Source organism: Copadichromis virginalis, linkage group LG15, assembly GCF_057382275.1.
Source record: "Copadichromis virginalis isolate Kocher_CV1m ecotype Utaka linkage group LG15, C_Virginalis_male_GT1.1, whole genome shotgun sequence".
In the NCBI taxonomy this organism is placed as follows: Eukaryota; Metazoa; Chordata; class Actinopteri; order Cichliformes; family Cichlidae; genus Copadichromis; species Copadichromis virginalis.
The window spans coordinates 24,655,326-24,674,755 of NC_140632.1; the positions used below are offsets into that span (position 1 = coordinate 24,655,326).

A 19,430-nucleotide genomic window follows, 5' to 3' on the forward strand; every position below is an offset into this window, starting at 1 on the left:
TTTTTTTTTTTTAAATCACAAATTTATTCTTTTAAAGCAAAAACAACAAAACACAGGTGAAGTATCAAAAACACAAAAGTCAAATCCAACCAGACACAAATGCAGGTAATAAATTCATTTCTATGTTAAAAAATAAAAAGCATAATATATCTCGGCACATCTGAACATGCAGCATCTATTTAACGAGCAGGTGGAAGCAGCTGCAGCTCCTCGTAGCTTAAAAATGGCTGTAAAATTACATAAATTCACTCGTAGCACAGAAAACATTTAATCACATGTAGTGCTGAGTCATGCTGCTCTGTTGTTACTGCATGTAAACCACAGTGGATGAAACTACGCATCAGTGCAAATTTCTCTGGATACTCACTCAAATTTAAACCTGTTTCAGACTCTGCAACCCTGAGGTCTCACGTGCAAATACTGGCTTTACTCTAGCAAGCAAACATCTCATAAAACTGTTCATGTAAATACAAAAAATAAACACTCTTTTTTTTAGCTGCAGTACTCTGTGTGTTCCCTTGAAATTGCTACAACACAGTTAAAGCGCAGTTAAAGATTTAGGACAACGACAAAAAGGAGGCACAAAGACAAGCCACCCGTTCAACGCCGTACCAGAACCAACGAGGGGCAGAAAGAGACCGCGAGAGGGTCTCTTTTTTTAGTTTTTTCCTTATATTAATTCTGTCATATTTGCACATTTTGTTTCCCATGAACTTGCCAAATTTCTTTTTTACATTTTCACATTTTGACAGTCTCATACATTTTTACTATTAATTTTGCCACTTTTTCTGGTAAATTTACAACTTTAGCCACATTTTCTGCCTTCGGTGGGCCTAACACACCATCATACACCCGAGCAGCGCGGTGATAACAACATCTCAGCAGCATGCAGCTCACACACTTATACTCCCGCTCACTTCCACTTCACCATCAGAGATCCTAAAGTGACGTAAAAAACTTTCCAGACTCCTCCCTGTTAATTTTTTATTATTATTTTTTTTAATATTTGAAGAGCCTGGCTGGGCTTTAGGTCGTTCTGCGTGCTGACTTGAATCTCTGACACAATCGTTTTTGTTAGACTTGTATAGTTAGGAGAGGAATGAGCACATTTTCAGCTGATTTCTTTAAGATTGGCATTTTAGTGTGACTTTAGAACATGAACTCTGCACTACAGCTGAAGATGAATCTACCATCGTCACCCGTTTCCTCAGATTCATCATCGCATCACATTTATGGCGGTGGAGGCGAGCTGGAGCGCAGCCGGCACCTCAGTTTGAGATGTTAGCGCTGTTGTTGCGGTTCCCGTATTTGTGGTGGATGACCAGCAGCACGACGCCCAGGAAGAAGCAGACGGAGCCCACGGTGATGTAGGCGATGCCCAAGAATGGGTTCTTGCCTCCCATCCAGGAGATGGTGCTCAGGATCATCCGCTTCCTGCCCTCAAAGCTGCGAACAGGGTAATCTGGTTTTATCAGGTTAAAGGTACGACAACCACTTATTTTTCTTTTAAACCTTCATTTAAATTTTATAAGAATCTGTTTCTGTTTTTTTCATGCAGTTTTGCTGTCACGACTTTCACGTTAAGGATACTGTAGTCTACCACTAAGGTGTAGTTTCCTCGGGGGAGGGTGGGGGCCATATTGTTCTTCTTTTGGATGATGCGGTAGAGTTTGCGGAAGGTGGGCAGAGCGGCAGTTCTCATCCACACGATGAAGTCCTCATTGATGAAGCCGTTGTTCTCCGGATCAGTGTCCAGCTCGTACACAGGCCGGTGCCAGTTCACCGGCTTCACTGTTCCTGAAGTGGAAGTGAAAAAATAAACAAAAATAAAAACGGAATAGACGTTGATGATTATCTTAAAAATGGTCAGAGTTTCTGATATTGTAGCATTACCAGTATTTACTAGTAATATTAGTAACAGAGGATTACTATTAAACAATCAAATATATTAAATAATAAAAATCTATCTAATCTAACCACACAATAAAATATAAAAAGTGTGTTGTTAAATTATAAAAATACAAATATTAAAAACTAATTAATACAATCTAAAAAAAAATAAATGTTACTTAATAAAAAAAAAACAAAAATGTAAAAAATAAAGGTAAATAAATGCAGAATTTATTTCTGCCAGTCATCAATATTTACTTCTAATCTCATTATGGTGCATGTTACTGCATATTCATTTATTTATTGAGCCACTTTTAGGTTTATGCTTTATTTCAGCTGTTTTATTTCCTGTGTTTATAACACGGAAACAGTGCAGCTCTGTGCACAGGAGAACGAATCCTTTTTTAAGACTTGTCTGCAATAAGAAAAACAGACAGCCTCTCCCTCAGAGAGAGGGAGTGCAGCAGACGTAGCTGACTGGCGATACCTTGAAAAACAGCCGTGAGGTTTGAGTTGGTGCCTACAGGGTTCCTGAACTTCACATGTTTGTCCGTCCACCAGGCAATTCCTGTGGACGTCAGCGGGATCGGGACACTTGTGCCGTTGGGGTCGTTGTAAAACAGCTTCAAAGTGTCTGCAAAGAAAGCAAAGACGGCTGATAAGAGAAACGTGAGTCCTTCAAAGACACGTTCACACAAACTGATCTGTGATGATCTGTGACCATAATCATTTACTAACAGTCATTTTTTTATGTTTTCTTCATTCTCTCTTTGTTGTTAATCTGCAAGAAAAAAAATGGTCTCACCGTTAAACATGCTGTTGGCGATGGCCCCACACGGAGCAATTGGCTTATTATCAATGGAAGCATATGGTTCACACTCCTTGCTGGGCTTCTGTACAAGACGGAGAAGGAAAAGGTGACGAGAGAGAAGTGGCAGCACGTAGCGCAGCATTTAGAGCTGTAAGCAAGGATATAACCCAGCAACAACCAAGTAGAACTTCCTCTAATGTTGACCGAGGCTGGCTCCAAATGTGACACAGTCCCCACAGACTCCTATGTTAAAAAGTTCAGTTTTAAGGCAAAAATGAGCATGTTTACAGTCAAGATATTTTTTAAAAAAATGCATTTTGGCCTTTCTGGACACTTCATAAAGGTTTTACAGGATGACACCCCTATAAAATTGGGGGCGTAGCTGCTTGGACTGATAGATGTGCTCACACAGGCAGCTTGAACAATGTGTTTGTGCTGCTGTCTGAAGCGTGTTTAATATTATCATCTGACAAACGTTATGTCATCCTCTCCCGTTAAATGTGCTAATGGACCAATGAGGCCCAAGTCTGGGCTCCAGGTTTGGTTCTCCATACTTGTCTTCAAATGTTGAGATCACCACCATGTTTTGGTTTGTTTATTTATTTATTCACCTGTTGCTCTTCGTTTCTTTGACTCATGCCTGAAAATTAGCGTATATATAAAAAACTAAATATGTTTTTGAAATCTAAGTTTTAACTGCATTTAAACCCATTTTCCCTTGTTGTTTTCTTGGTCTGTGACCTAAAACATTTTGTCCTTGATATGAGTTCACCTTCTTTTTCCTGCTTGCCATTGGAGATGAAGCTCCTACCTTGAGGGAATCGATGTTTCCGTTCAGCTGGCTGTCATCTCTTGACTTCACGTAACGTCTGTGATTTTGGTAAAAGTTGGAGAGGCCATAATACATGAAGACGTTGCTCTGTTTGATTGAGAGAAAGATGTGTAAAGGTTAGCTTAATCAAACTGGCTGCCGCTGGGCTGTAGTCCTGGATGCATCTTACCTCATAAGGCTGATCCAGCTGGAAGGGGATTGTGCAGGTGCAGGACTTCGTGTTGTTCCAGCTGAAGTTCTTTGCACAGTTGTAGCAGGGACTGGACGTGTCATCTCCGGTATAATCGATCTGTAAGCACGAAGAAAATAAATATGATAAATAAATAAAGTTAGCTCAATATATTTCATGATACTGACAGCTTTATTTATTTAAGATATGTGAATGAAGAGATATTCAAGATACAATTATATCATGAATATGAGCGTTTTGGAGAAAATGTCAGTATTAACAGAATCATTTAGCTCAATAAAATGTTTAACCCTGTTTTGGAAGAGCTTTACCAGATAATGATCAAATTGTGTTTGTGCCATTTGATGGGAGTTACACTATGTGGACAAATACAATATTAATGCAATACTCGTGACACAGAGAAATCAGCTCAGTTTACCTCAAACTCCTTGATGTTGTTAGACGTCACGTACAGGCCGATGCCGATGGGGATGAAGATGAGCCCGATGATGAAGAAGGCCGGGAGGACAGTGCCCGCGGTGAGGATGGGCTGCCACGCGGGGAGCCTCTGCTGCTTAAAGGCGGTGTTTTCGGGCTTCTTGTTCCGCAGAGTCCCGCCACCGGGTCCAGACACGGTGATGTGACCGTCCTCGTCTTTGGCGCTGTAACTGGACGCCATCATAACTTCGGATCTGTGATTTATCCAGCTGACCGTAGCAAGCTAACGGGGCTAGCTTCTCGACGACAGTTGTTTTTAAAAGGCGCCGGTCTTAAACGACGTCGTCATTAGCTTGTTGCTAATTTGAGTGTTATTTATGCTAATCAAAGTTCTGTTAGTTCATCTCTAAACCACGGAGAGGCTAGCTAAAAACGGCTAGCACTTCCTTTCCCGGAAGTGTACAAACAGGTTTGTCAACAACACCCAGTGACGTAACTCTTGTGGTGGCTACTGCTGCATTCAGTGACCGCTGTGGAAACAAAAGATTCAGTCAGTGCTGTATTGAAAGGACACGTGGATTGGTGTAACATAAGAAGATGGAAATCTGTTTAGTATCTAATTACAATTATTTTATTCTACGAGTGATACAGCGATGGTTTTATTATTTCTCGCTGGAATGGCGAATAATTGTTTTCAATTTCCAAAGATGAGATTAAGATGTACGTGAATCACCTAAAGGCATCGTTATTAGTCATACAACGTCCAAAAATCAGAAATAAATAAGTTTCATTTCACTGCTAGTAGAATTTTATTGACAGATTTAATTCTATCAACATAAAGAAGTTCTTCACTGAGAATATCCGTGTGTGTGAATAAAGTCTCAGAAAGCCATCACGTAGGCTTCAAACAGCATACATCATGTATATTGAAAAAGAATAACAAAAAGCGAGATGTTCAAGGATTCGAATTGAAATTTCCAAGCACTGTTTGCATATGTTCACATCCACATAAATAATATGGCAAATAAACCATCAGAGACACTGTATGTCATTCATTATCTTCATGTCCAACTGCAGGATATTCAGCAACTTTCAAAACATGTTTGTTTGTTTTGTTTTTATTTCATTTCATATATGTTTTAAAACTGATTTAGCAAAAAAAAGAAAAGAAAAACTTCTTCTTTCCACTGTTCCCTTTAAGGGTCACCTCAGTGGATTACCACAGTGCCTCTACATCATCCCATCTCATCCTATCATTCCCTTTCACACCAATCCTCTGTATGTCCTTTTTCACTACATCCATGAATCTTCTCTGAAACCTTCCTCTGCTCCTGCCTGGCAATACAGACTAAAATTGTTAACGATTTGATGCCTAATAATCATAAATGTAACTTCAAAAGCCTCAAATGTGTTTTAAACTTTTGAATATTTGTCATTTAAAATGTATTAAAGCAGGTAAAACAGCGTGCCAGTACACCTCACTGGGTTGAGCAGATACAAATAAGCCACAAGGCGATTGCCAAGCCCCACATCTGAATTAACTGAGTGTTTTCCCACTCCTCTCTCTCCTGGCTTCCCTGGTATAATAAAGGATAAAAAGCCCCCAAATAATAATAATTCCATTTTATGGTGTTAATTTATTCCACTAATGGAAGGTGTTTGTTTGTGAACACAAAGGGGGGGAATGGGAATCATCAGAAGTGGGAGGTGTGACTGTTTGCATCATGTACTGAAGCTTCTGATTTTTTTTTTCTTTTTGTTTTTGTTGTTAAAAGTCTCCCATCATCTTCACCATTCTTCATGGCTCAGCGGTGCCAGTTTACTGTGCCAGCATCCATCAGTGAACCTGTGGTGGAAAACACACAGACAAGAAAACCTTCATTTGAGTCATCACGCTCCCCTTAGACAGCTCATCAACTTTAGAGCAGTAGGCAGTTTCATATGTATAAAAGATTTTAGAAATGAAACAGAGATTTGCTTTCGTCCGAGCTCTACCTCTAACTTGTTTTAAACTTACAGCTTACATAAATGAAACCATTTACTTCCTGTTCGACTTGTAACTTAATGAAGATAAAGGAAGTGATTATTTTGTAGTTATAGTGACAGTTATTATATTTATTCAGTTATTATATTTACATGAAGAAAGGGTCTACTTAGAACAGGACCTGGACTGAATGGATGGATGGATGGATACTGTTCACTGTGTCTCTTGTCTCTTTGTCTTCCACAGCTATATGTTTAGCACCCATCAGCAGATGCAGCTCTCTGCGTGTTTTTTGTGTATTTTTTTTATCTATTATCGTGTTTGGTTTTGTCAATTTTGTCTTTTGTCAGCATCAGTTGCTTGTAAATGTGCTTCATAAATAAAGTTGTTTTGAGTTACTGAATACTTCACATGTGCACAGGGTGTGAGAAGATCAATCAGTAGAAGCAAATACAGGAGGACAAATATCTGAAAAATGAGCACAGCACAATATCCGTGAGTGCATCTCTATCTCCGTCTTAGGTAACAACATCGAAAATGCATCCTGCTCTCTTTGGCATGAAAATATTGTCACCTTGATCTAAAGTCTGGAAAAACAGTAAACATTCCTCATCTGCACTAAAGCGGTGCAGTGACTTTGCTGCAGGCTATAATAGCACACATCAGAGTGACTGAAACACGCTATATAACAGGAGGCCAGACTCTTGTCCCACCCTGCTTTCTGGGTTACTGAGGAGTGCAACAAATCAGCTGTATGGGTGCTTACTTGCATAAATGGAAGTGCACAAATTGCACCTACACTGGGCCTTTAAAGGGGCTACCTGTTAGACTCCGGATTGGTTTTAAAAGCCGCTGTATTGCTTCAGACTAGCTCTCGCTCTTTTTCAATTCTTGACCATTTTATTTGTATCATCCTATTATGATAATAAGTCTGTTAATCAGGAATGGCTGTGGCTCAGCGGGTGATCTACTGAAGGTTGGTTGTTCAATCCCTGGTATCCTTGGGCACGATACTGAACTCTCAGTTCTTCCTGATGTGCTCATCAGAGTGTGAATATGTGTGAAAGGGTGTGAAAGATGTGTAAAGGGCTCCAAGTGCTCAAATAGAGTAAATAAAGCACTTTATAAAAACCAGTCCATTAAATCAAGTGACAATATATATACTGAGGAATCTGTCAATTTTTTATCTGTTTTATTCGAGTGTAGCCTGGATATAGTTGGATATATTATATAAATCTAGTTATAAATGAGTAAAAGAAGACACAATCAGATGAGTCCGAGCTGTAAATGATTGTTAGTTGTTAGACACTGTAATGGCCGGCCCACTCCCGGCAGTTTTTCAGCTCTGCAGCTGGACTGCAGCAGAAAAGTCCCGCATGTCGGTTCTGAGCAGTTTTCTCTGAGGAGTGTGCCCGGCTCAGCCCAGCTATGATTTTCATAATCCTGTTCAGCCTCTGATGTTGTTCCCAGAAAGGACTTGATCCCCCCCAAATCTCTAAGCAGCAGGCTCTGTGATTGATCATGTTTACCCTTCTGTTTTCCAGCTGCAGTCTTTAATATCCTGCCATCTTCCTCTTTCCTCCTTACATCAGTATATCTCACACTCTCCATCTTCCTGAATCACTCTAATTAAGTGGTAGCACAGTTGCTTGTTCATATCACCGCATCTCTCCACATCTCCTGACAGATTACACAATCAGCAGGTAATTGTGTTGGCTGTTTTGTTCAGCCTGCGCTGAGACAATCATTAGAGGAAGCGTGAGGCTGCTGCTGCCTCACTGAGGCAGTTTAGAGATGTCAGATTTCTAAATGTGATCAGTTTGTTGCTGAAGTGAATCTCAACTCAGTCGGTTTATGTGCACTTGTCCACAAGAGGGAGGTGAACGTTCACAATGTGGACTAACGCTCACAGGTCTGTGTGGAAACCATTCTGAATAATGGCCAGCAGGGGGCGACTCCTGCGATTAGAAAGAGAAGTCAGTGAGAAATGGGTCGACTTCACCCAGCTGAACACTTTCCTGATGAGTTTATGATCTCAGCTGCTATTTATATATGATGCTCATTTAGTAAATGATCCCATTAGAGCCAAACTGACTCACAGGTCGCCAACTCATGATGTACCTTGTCCCTCTGTTGCCACGGTACCAATATTTACATCATACAACTCAATAAATCCCTTTACCAGGTAACTTCAATTATCTTTAGTGTCTAAATTTTATTCTTGTTTTTCTTTACTTCTCAGGCTGAGGTCCACATGCATCTGTCCAACTGCTCACATTCTCAAATGCACTTTAGTTGAAACCGGAATAAGAAACCATTACTCTGCACACCTGTGATGAAGGCAAAATCCAGGCTACTTAAAGGTGAGGAGTACAAATATCTTACATGAAATGAATTTTTACTTCTATACAGGATGTGGAATCAAGTTCGGAGAATTAGTTTTCATGGTTTCCCGGGAGTGCTCTGGGAAGCAGCACGGGCACCACGCAGTCACAAAGATGGAAGTTACGAAGCAAAGCCGTACTTGGTTCAGAGATAAATAGTTTTTATTTTGGTGCGTGTCACAAACAATTCACAGTCAGCGCCTCGGTCACCAGAAACCTCCATGAGCTGCGGTGAAATAAACACATGCTATAAAAATACGATGATGACATTAAAAATCTGAACCATCTATGAAGGAGCGGCGAGATGGAGTTAATCAAATCAGCAAAGCTTTCTCGTGCAATTAACCGGCCGTTCAAATGACATGAATATTATCTGAAAACATGAGTGGTAGCACATTAAATGATGTTTGTAAAGCTAAGCTGTGGTAAAAGGCAACATCACACACAGTCCCATGGTGAATGCACACAGATGTGTTCTGCGTCTCTATTCTGGCAGCAGATTTGGGGATTTGGTGGTGAACCGGCACTCAGCTCTTTCCTGCTGCTGCAGAGGCCAAGCCACACACAGTCGGCTTCCTCAGCTCGATTTTCATCGCGTGGCTCTCGGCCCGTGACTCTAACCTTGTCACCGTGGACACGCCCAGGACCGCTTTGCTGCTTGGTTTCATACCTTTTGACACAGGGATCCGTGTTGCGGTGCTCCGACTGTACTGCACATCTGCACTGGGCTACAAAAAGAAGAAGAAGAAGAAAAAAAAAAGACAAAAGCCAGCATGAGACAGAGACAAGGATCTTTTAATCGTTTTATTAACTGTGTCACTGATTTCACTGAAGCAGGGATGGTGAGAATGTGAGCTCCCCAGTAAGCATGCTTTTGGTGGCTCTGATACACGATCAGTGGACTGAGTGATGGTGGGTCATTTCGGGGAAAGGGGAGAAACTCCTAACGACTAGGTACATAAAGCACCGTATTTTTCGGACCATAAGGCGCACCGGATTATAAGGTGCATCAAGCGAAACAAAACAGTCAGATAAGTCAAACTTATGTTATGCTAATATAGCTAGTGATCACGTAGCACATCATTATATACCAGCTAGCCCAACTTCAGTAACCATACAACTGTTACTGCCGTTTAGTTTTCTGTCTTTATTTATGTTGGAAGTGATAGCAGAGCTGTACGTTTTAATTTTTTCAGAAATCTCTCAGTCAGGACATGGTATATCATGTTTAGGTGGAAACTAGCAAGCTAACCTCCTGCCAACTTCTAACGCCATTAAATTTAATAAATTCTGTTTTTATGGATGCCTGGATGTTAAACTTCATTGTTACACCTGTTAACGAAGCAACGCTTATCATTTTAATCAAAGATGAAAGAATTTACAGTTTTTAAATCTCAGTGATGCCGCTGTGTTCGTTTGACTTTGCGACCTGAAACGGATGGAGTTTTGTACCCAGAGTACTCCGCGAGGCTCCTGACTACGGTAGCCATAATGCTCTGACAATCCATCAAGCTTACCAAAGTTGTACTAAAACATTCGAGGTCAGTAAGCGCAACCAGCATTCATACATAAGGCGTACCGGATTATAAGGTGGACTGTTGATTTTTGAGAAAATGATAAAATTTTAAGTACACCTTATAGTGCGGAAAATACAGTACACTGAAGTTTGTATTGCTTTGTGATAACTTTTCCATTTCTGTTATATTATGAAATTATGTAGTTCACTGCTGCTGGCGTTCATCATTCTGCACCTCTGGGCCAAAAAAAAATAAAATCAAGCCCAAGTACCAGAAAGCTGCAGTTCCTGTAGTGACCACTTGAGGCTGGCTCTAACGGTGAGTCACTCAGACGCAAAGGTTAAAATAAGAACTACTAACACACCCATTTAAACTGTCCAAAGGTTTAATTATGCATATTTAAGGGAGTGGTTTGGTTGTACTTAAATACACTCTTAGGAATCAGCTGTTGCGTTTTTAGCATCGTTAAATATTAGTTTTTTCTTTGTCCATCAGTTATCGGGATCTTCTTTGTGTCTCAGTTGTACAGATGTACTGTTTTCTTACCGATTCTTTATGTATAAATCCTAATTTAAACATTTATTGATATCTTTTCAGGTAAAGTTGTTTAGCAGTTTAACCTGAATGTCCACAAAACCTGATTTTCACCTGAATGTATTGATTTGACCAAATCAGCGCTTACTGGACCTTTTCGCACCAGTTTGTTAGGGTTATGTTGAGGTGACTTTGGTAAATGTAAATCTTAAGTGCTCAAAAGTCAAACCTTCAGTGCTCAGTAGCTGCTTTAACTTAGTTTGAAAAAGTGAACTTGTCAGTTTGTAAATTTATGCTTGTGTAGGAAAAGCCTCTCTACAGTGTTGAGCAGTTCTGGGTAAAGCATTCTGGGGTTAGTTCAGATTATATATTCACAAATTCAGTGTTTAATACCTGGACAGAGTGCTATCTAGGAAGCACAGACCACCTGTTTTCATTTTGAAACATTTCAGAAGCAACTGAAATGTAAAAAACAATTGAAACACTTCAGCCATTGCTGGAAACAAAGAGGAAGATATTCATGCCTCTAGGTTTGTATTCAGGGAGAGAGACAGATGGAGGTCATTAGAGCTAATGATCTCACCACTGACTGCGTCGGCCTGGAGGCGGCCGAGGTGATAGGCGTGATCGTTATGCTGCTTGTCATTTTGCTCAGAGTGGTTTTCCCCGCTTGGCGTGGAGAGCGGAGAACTGTTCCCGTTTCTCTGCTTTCTGAACTCAGGCCAGTTGGCCTGAGTGTCAGCACAGGACTGCTGCAGGCCTCAGATGGCCTCTTAAACTGTGGACCCAGGTGGATGTGGATCTTGTTGTCCTCCGTTGTGATGATGTTGCTGTTGTATTTCCTGACAGGTGCAGTTCCAGGCTGCTTCTCTGGGGTCACCTTGATTACTGTGCAGCCTGTGGAAACTTCGTGAGGCTCAGATAAAGCACACGCTTCAGCCACAGGGGTGGTGCTGACCGTGATGATGGACACTGGTGACTGATGGCTGCTCCCACCATTCCTCTCTGGACTCTTTGCTCTGGAGATGGTGGTGATTGTGACAGGAGATTTGGCTCGATTGAGACCTTCCATTCCGTCACAGGTTTTGGTCTTTGAGGTCACGGTCGTGGGTTTAGGGACGATTGTGATGCGGGGTTTCTGAAGACCGAGAGTCGGGATGATGGTGGTGCTGGAGAAGAAATCTTCAGCTCGAGGGCTGGTGATCTCCAAGGTGGCAGTGCTGTTCCCGTGATCTGGGGTCACTCTGATATGAAGTGGCTGACCCGGTTTTTGGGACATGGTTGCCTCCGGTGGATGAAGCAAAGAGACCCCGTGGATCTTCTCAGGAGTGGTCTGCGTGATTGTGATGGCCTCCTTCTTTTTCATCCAGGGTATCCAAGACTTTTTGGCTCCAAGTTCCGCTGAAGCTGGAGGGTATCGTTCGAGAACTGTTGGCTTCTTGAGACTGTGTTGCCTGAGGTTACTCATCAAGTGGTTCTCCTCAAGAACTGATTTCCGGATAAAGCCCGCTGCCGTCTCGTCCTCTGCGGGCTCGCTGGCCATCATATCTGTCTGGACGGCTGTGGAGGTAACCGGGACATCCACCATCCTCCTGCCATTCATGCTTGGCCTCAAGGCACGACTGTACCGCTTGGCAGCTTCAAGCTCCTTGTTGAGGTTCTGCATTTCTTGGCTCATGCTCTTATTCTTCTCTTCCTCCTCCATAAATCTCTGCTGGAGGACAGAGAAGTCAACCTGCAGCTGGGAGAGCTGGTCCTCTTTGTTCATCAGCTCGTGGATTTTCTCCTTTAAAGCCAGAACATCTGCCTGCAGATCTTTGGTTTTGGCCTCCTCCATCTTGCAGCGAATTCTCAGCTCAGCCTCAGGACTCATGACTTCTCCTTTCTCTATGGCTTTGTTTCGGGCAATCTGACTTTTCATCTCTTCCAGAAGCTTTGATAGAGCATTTGCTTTATCCTGCTCTGTCCTGAATTTCTTTTCAAGCAGATCATACTCATCTTCAGTTTTCATCAAATCGCCCTCAACCACCTCAAGATGTTTGAGCCGGCTCTTCAGTCTTTCGATTTCTAGCGTGAGCTCTGTTACTTTGTTATCCTCTTCTGGATTTTGGTTATTTTCCTTGCTGGCCCGCTTTCTCTGCATTTCCCTCTCCGTTTCCTCAAGTCTGTCTATCGTCATCTTCATCCCACTCAGCTTGCCATTTAGCTCCCTACACTTTTCCTCTTCACCTGCCAGTTTATTCTTTAACTCATCTCTCTCTTTGGTAAGCGTCGTCACCTGGATCTCCATCTCCGATTTGTATTTCAGAACTTTTTTGCTCTCCTCTATCAGCTTCTCTGTGACCTCTGTCACCTTCCCCTGCTCTGCTTTGAACATCTTACTTAAATCATCACTTTTCAGCTCTTCCTGTTTGAGTCTTTCTGCCATGTTTTTGCGTTCATCTACCAGAATAACCGTGAAGGACTTCAGCTTCATGAGCTCGTCTTTAAGGGCCATTTCCGCTTTTTCGAACTTTGACTCTGAGGACTCGAGTTCCTTCATCCGGGTTTTCACCATCTCCAGCTCACCGGCCAAATCCTTCACGACACGTCTCTCTTTTTCCAGGTTTGCGTGAAGCTGTGAGCACTCCGTTTTGCTCCTGTTAAAGATTGCCTCCAGTTTCTCCAATTCAGCCATTCTCTTCTGGAGTTTCTCAACTTCCAACTTCAGCTCCTTGCTGTGGTTCTCCTCTTCCTGCAGCTTCTTCCTCAGCTCCCTGCACTGAGTCTCTGTTTTGGTAATCTCCTCATCTTTGCCCTCCATCTCCAACACTTTCTTACGCAGATTCTCCAGCTCGGCCATGAGTGAAGAGTTCCCACACTCTCCTTTGCTGATCTTCTCCCTCAGCTCCTGCAGGTCCTCCTCTGATTTCTGCAGGACTTTGTTGCTCTCTTCCAGCTCTTCAATCTTGCGTGTCAGTCCAGCCAGCTTCAGCCTCAGCTGCCGGCTCTGGGACTCCTGGTTCGCCAGCTTGGCGGTCATCTCCTCATGCTCCTGTGTGAACTTTGCTGCTCTCTGCTCTAGCTCGGCCTCCAGCTTTAGGACCTTCTGGCTGCTTTCCTTGGCGGTGTCGCTGACAGACGCCAGTCGCTGCTCTTTTTCCTGAAGCTTCTGAGTGAGATCCTGGATCTTCTGGCTCTGCTGGTCGATCTGCTCAATGTGCAGCTGTCGCTCGTCTACCAACATCAGGGCAAAGGACTTGAGCTTCACCAGCTCTGCTCTGACCTTCTCTAGCCTTCTGCTGTGCTCCTTGTCCTTACGAGCCTGGTAAGCCTTCTCCTGCTCCAAAAGCCTTTTGAGTCTGAAAAACAAAGACAGTGAAAGATCTTAGTTAATCTCTGCTAAAAAAAAATTTTTTTGGAGCACTTGCTTTCATGGACCAAATGTGAATTGTTTGTTTAAAAAAAAAGAAGAAGAAAAAAAGCCAATTCAATTGTAATATTCTTGGGATGGTAGTCCAAAAAGATCCAAGTGCATGAATGCCAGCTATGAGATGGCAGTTTAGATTTGGCAATTTAATTTTTCAGTAAGTTACTACATTGGGTTTACACTTTTTAAATGTAGTTTGTTTCCTTAAAAACAATAATTTATTATTAATTATTATTATTATTATTATTATTTCAAATGTGTACACATGTAAACACATCTATGGGGAATATATAAGATGTTCTTAAGAGGCATTATAAAACACACTCACAGACATCCCCGTCATACGGACATGCAAGTCTCAAGCATTATCTGCATCTCCTAAAGCTTGTATTTCTGATCAAATAGATAATTTGTCATTTGTATATTGTACTTTAGTTTTGTAAGTGCACAATATTGTTTTTAGTTAGGTTTTTTGTTTCTCGAAAGTGAGAAAAATATGTTTTTTTAAGTCTACTTTTAGTTATGAATTCATTTTTTCATGTCATTTTATTCCAGGATTGTTTTAACTCCGCGAGTTTGTAAAGTAGATCAAGTCGAGTAAAACTTTTCCTTTTGATAACAAACATTTTCCATTCTATGTGGATACATTTTCACCTCATCGCCCCTAAAAATTACAAACTAATAGTTGCCTTTAATTTTTATTTTGAACACAGTTTGCAAAGACGGGAAGATAAATGGAGCAATTTCACAGATTTAAAAATGGCATCAGCACAGCACTGCACAGTGGCCTACAAAACTGAGAACTGAGCTTTTATTTGTAGATGTTTAACTGATCTCTGCATGAGTCCCTGCAGGTCTGAGAAAGACGCTTTACAGCAGTTACATAAGACACTGGGATACATCAGCTGAGCTCTGGATCAAAAAACAAACTTCCAACCTCTACGCATACACCTTCACAGCTTTATCCTCCAGGGTCAAAAACTTCTTCCCCTCCAAACTGAACTTACCCACCGGCTGGGCTGCAGTGCTTGCTGATCCATCTCTGAGGGTGTTTTTAAAAGTAGCAGCCAGACTGCAGCTCAGCGTCTCCTGGGGGGGTCAGAGAGGGAAGGGAAGGAAGGAGGGGCCCCAACTCCACTGGAAATTAGGCATCACATTCCAAACAGCTCATTGGAGGACAATGAGAAAGGTGGATGTCGTGCTAAACAGCACTGCTCTGCTGGATGGTGATGTCATCCACCCATCCATATATGGACACAGAGGCCCTGCCCTTGTTTGGACACCAAAGTGGGGGGAGGAGGAAAGGCTCAAATCTTCTTCACTGTTTTGCTTTCCCTCTGGGGAAGGAGGCACGACTAGACAGCAGGTGACATGACTCACGTAACGTGTCCACTTTCAAGTTCAGATTTCTTTTTCCTCATCTTTACTTTGGCTCCAGTTTTAACCCTCTGCTACCCACCATGCAGCCCTGCAGCATTTCCACAGAAACAAGACAACAATGCAAGGCGGGAGTTTTTGTTTGGGAGAGGACAATGCCAGAGTTGCACAGCCTTTCTCATTATAATCCCCTGGTATCGTGCAAAGCGAAAGTACATAGATATAATAATATATTTCTCCATAGTGGCTAAAGGGTGGGTGTGGGTGTGTGTGTGTTCCAGACAGAAAAGGCCTGTGGTTTGCACTGCAGAGGCTGCTAAATGAGCCAAATATGAGCAGTGCAAAGAGCTAACAGATGCTTACAGCTCTTCATTATTCCAAATGCATGTGATACATAAATACCACAGGAACAAGAAGCCACACTGTACAGTAACTGCCTGTGTTTTGTGGCTTCGATACTTACACTTTTGTTGGATGTTTGTAATTTAGAGATCTGGGAAATTGCTTTCTCAGCTTTGTATTTTAAATGAATAAAAACCATGAATGTAATCTTTCTTTTTAAGTTCAGAAAAAGCAAATGCCTATCCTGCCATTCAGTGTAGGAAATACTAGAGGAAAATGAGGAAGTACTCTCATGTGATTAGGGATTAATATCACCAAGGACTTTTTAATAAGTTCTGCTCAAAGAGCTGATGCGTTATCAATTTCTCACCGAGATGTCCCTCAGCCATCTGAGAGATACAGTCTCTCTGGTCACTGCCACCAGGCCTCATCCCACCTCAACATGCCTAAAATACCTCACCTGGGAGGTGTCCCGGTCAGATGCTGAACCACCTCCGCGGGTACCTTAAAGTAAAATAGGAGATCTACTCTGAGCTTCTGACCCGGTGTCTAAGGAGGAGTCCAGACATCCTTGACAGGAAGCATGCTCACATCCACAGTCTCGTTCTTACAGTCACTGGAAACATTCAATAACCAGTAAAAACCAAAGCTTCACCTTCAACGCAGCATTCGCATCATTACAGACTCTGCACCAATTCCTCAAATCCAAACATCTGGCAAGCAAATGTTTATTAAGGTTTAATTCTTTTTAAAATTCGCTTTTTTAAATAAATCTTGGTAAAATACAAAACCACATTTTGTAAGATTTAAAAAAAAAAAAAAAAAAAAAAACTGAGCCCATAAAGTTTTTACTGAAGGCCAGAGACTAAGAGCTCAAGTCTTTTTACAACGTCTGCCTAGTTCAAGACACTTCTGCCTTCACTTTTCACCTCCATCTTTTTGACCATCTGTGGTTAGCGAGCATAGCAATCCTGCTGCCAATGTTAGCTAAGAGCTCCACTCAGGTTTGAAGTGTCACTTCACCTGCTGTACCCCAGTATATGAAAAGCCCTGGTTTTAACCATCTTGGGAGTTTCCACTGCTTTGAACATCCATTTAGATATCAACCATCTATCCTGAGCCTACATGAGAAAAGCTCTGAGGCTTTTACACCATTTAGACTTAAAACAAATTTGTTTCAGATTAAAATCGTACCACGCATTCAAAAGTGCAGCTTTTGAATGCGTGTTTGCACATTAAAATTCTTCCCTTCCTCCCAAATTTTACTCTGATTGCTCCCCCATGCTCACAGGACACAGTATCTGTCATTGCTGCCTTGTTGGCAGATGATGGCTCTGCAGAAAGCCTCTCTCTGTGTTTGGGTCTATTCATAGCCTCAGCACTAACCGAAGCCTGTCACAGAGAAGGAAGAGAGCCCCAAACAACCATAAACCAGAGCATGGCTGAGCCCACAGCAAACATCGGGCCAGGAGATGCTGATCTCAAGCTAATAATAGTTGCAGTAATTACCATTAACGTGCTGAACAGACGCGTCAACAGGCACGCTTTGATACAGAGGAGGCACAGTTCATGTTCTGACACAAACTGGAAAATCTCCACCACTGTGAAATTACAGAGAATCAAACCTACATTTTTCTAAAGACAAGCCTGATTTATCGGTCAAAACGTCGATGTCTCAAACCACATTAACCCATAACCACACTGGGCTCAGGGCCCTCTGGGTGGTCATGACAAAAACTGACAAATCCATGTTGCCGAGACTGTTGGATTCCCCCATCAGGAATCGATGCAGATCGACGATATTATATGGATAACAGTTTTCCCCTTCATCAAAGCCACTGAAATTTGTATTTCTATAGTACATACCAGTCATGATGACAAGTCGTTTCCATAAATACATTTTAAAAAAATTAATGAAAATCATCCAGCAGGCAACAGGTCAAAACAAGAGCTGGAGCTTGGATTCTGTGAGGTAAAGTTAACTTTTACATCACAACCTTTTGGACATTTCTTCCTTCATTAGTTAATAAACATTTGGTTGGTTGCAGCCCTGGTTTGTTTTATTTTAGCCAAATGAATTAAATTTATTGCTTAGATCAAGTCTCTAAATGGCAGGTTTTTCGGCAAAACACTCAGCCGTAGCTCAAAGTAAATGGATGTAAACCCTGCTGGTGCACTGTGGTGGACATGTTTTCATTGAAGGATCTTAGCTTGTTTTTGGTGGGGGCCTTCCAGAGTCAACAGATTCATAAGCTGGTCTCTCGACACTTATTTTGTGTAGCTGTAGTGGTCTGTGACCGTTGTTACGCAAACAGAGCCTTGTAATCGGCCAGCGGGATCTCTGCTGGGAATGACATCATCAGGGTCGACATGTTGGTGATGCGAATCCACACGCTTACTGCAGCCAGCAGGAATGTGTTATCAGAGCAAGGGGAGAGGTGAGATCAGGGCGACGTTAGAGACACAGAGTCTGAAAACTTCCTAACGACCATGAAACTGAACCAACAGCTCTCTAAAAAAAAATTGAATACACCTGAACATCTTCACTGTTATACTTCAGGTCTGTCCTTCAACCTGCAGACCACTGAGCAGGCACCACTGCTTCAGAGTTTAATTCATTTAGATGGTCTTTTCTCTTTTTTTGAGCCATATTCTGTTTACTTGAATGTTAATTTGCAGTAACATTCACTCTCTTTTAACTCTCGTTTAGGTCTCCTCCTCCACCATTTTCTGAGAAAACCAACAGTTAAATCAGTTTATCAGCTACAAACCTAAGTGAATCAGGTTTTTATGACTTTTCCTTTAACCTGCTGCATCTTAAGGAAGCTGATGAGAAAAAAGTGAATGAGGAAGAAAAAAAAGGAATGGAAAAGCCCCACAATAATGAAGACAGCCAGTATCACACATATTTATGATTCTTAAACCATCACTGAAAATATGAAAGCAAGCAGAAAGATGCTGCTATGAGCCATGCAGACAGATCTGAGACTCGGTGAAGCATTTCTCCACATTCGGGCTGTTAAGAGTTTTTATGGAGCATGAGGAGCAGCTGAAATCTTCTATTGTGCAGATCTTCTTATGCCATCTCTCACATTTGGGCTGTTTTGATGTTGGGTAATGGAGGTCAGTCACTGGAGCCATCAGCACGCCTCAAACAAAGACCTTATCAGATCACTGCACACGTTTTCTGATGCTCAGTTTGGGAGGCCAGAGTTAAACTTTCCAAACCAAACAAGCTCACGAGTGACAACCATTTTCCACCATGTATAAAACCTACTGTATCATCATAAATTCTGCTTTTATTTGGAGCATTCATAACCATAAGCAGCCCAGACGTGAATTACAATGTGCAAAATGTCATAAAGTCAGAATTTGAACCTTTTCAGTCATCATTTCCTTGTTTTTTTAAATAGTCTTACACAAGCTATTTAGTTGGATTTAGTGATTGTTGCAAACTGAAATAAAAAAAAAAAATTCCATTATGTAAAAGAAAAGAAAAAGAAAGAAAAAAAATGTTCTTATTGTACAGATAAGGCCTCCAATCAGACTATAAGGATGGATGGAAAGACACCACAGTGCCACCCATTGCTTGATTTTATAACCAAAAGAAAGCTGCCATCATAAAATGTGCAGGTACAAAAACAGTTATCTGCTAATTACTGCCAAGAAACAGACCAACAGTTATATAAAAGTTGAGTTTCACTCACTAAAAATGAAGCACAGAAATCCTGTTTGTTCTTTTA

The 19,430-nt window shown here is 41.6% G+C and overlaps 2 protein-coding genes across 4 annotated transcripts in view; both read right to left on the reverse strand.

Annotated features, from left to right (window-relative positions):
* On the reverse strand, window positions 1-4,621 carry LOC146692536 (cell cycle control protein 50A-like). The gene is made up of 7 exons (XM_085432647.1): window positions 4,142-4,621; window positions 3,703-3,822; window positions 3,513-3,620; window positions 2,696-2,783; window positions 2,378-2,524; window positions 1,591-1,797; window positions 1-1,462 (listed from the first exon to the last, which is right to left on the reverse strand). Exons 1-7 carry the CDS (start codon window positions 4,382-4,384, stop codon window positions 1,269-1,271), a joined length of 1,107 nt encoding a protein of 368 aa, XP_085288773.1. The 5' UTR covers window positions 4,385-4,621; the 3' UTR covers window positions 1-1,268.
* A 300-nt stretch (window positions 4,622-4,921) lies between these two features.
* Window positions 4,922-19,430, reverse strand: part of LOC146692537 (filamin-A-interacting protein 1-like) — a 56,985-nt gene continuing 42,476 nt past the window's right edge. For 2 of the 3 annotated variants that reach the window (XM_085432645.1, XM_085432644.1), the window contains exons 5-6: window positions 11,143-13,900; window positions 8,653-9,236 (exon numbers count right to left, since the gene is read on the reverse strand). In XM_085432645.1, coding sequence (XP_085288771.1) covers window positions 9,036-9,236; window positions 11,143-13,900 — 2,959 coding nt within the window. In that variant the 3' untranslated portion in view covers window positions 8,653-9,035. Of the gene's footprint in view, window positions 5,987-8,652; window positions 9,237-11,142; window positions 13,901-19,430 lie in introns of those variants that run through there. The other variant, XM_085432646.1, reaches the window with a different exon arrangement.

Bases quoted from the DNA above. Each gene is read 5' to 3' on its own strand.
- LOC146692536 (XM_085432647.1), bottom strand. From the start codon at position 4,384: ATGATGGCGTCCAGTTACAGCGCCAAAGACGAGGACGGTCACATCACC. The intron at 3,621-3,702 runs GTAAGATGCATC...TCAATCAAACAG, and splicing joins AGCTGGATCAGCCTTATGAG to AGCAACGTCTTCATGTATTA. The intron at 1,798-2,377 runs GTATCGCCAGTC...CTTCCACTTCAG, and splicing joins CCTCACGGCTGTTTTTCAAG to GAACAGTGAAGCCGGTGAAC.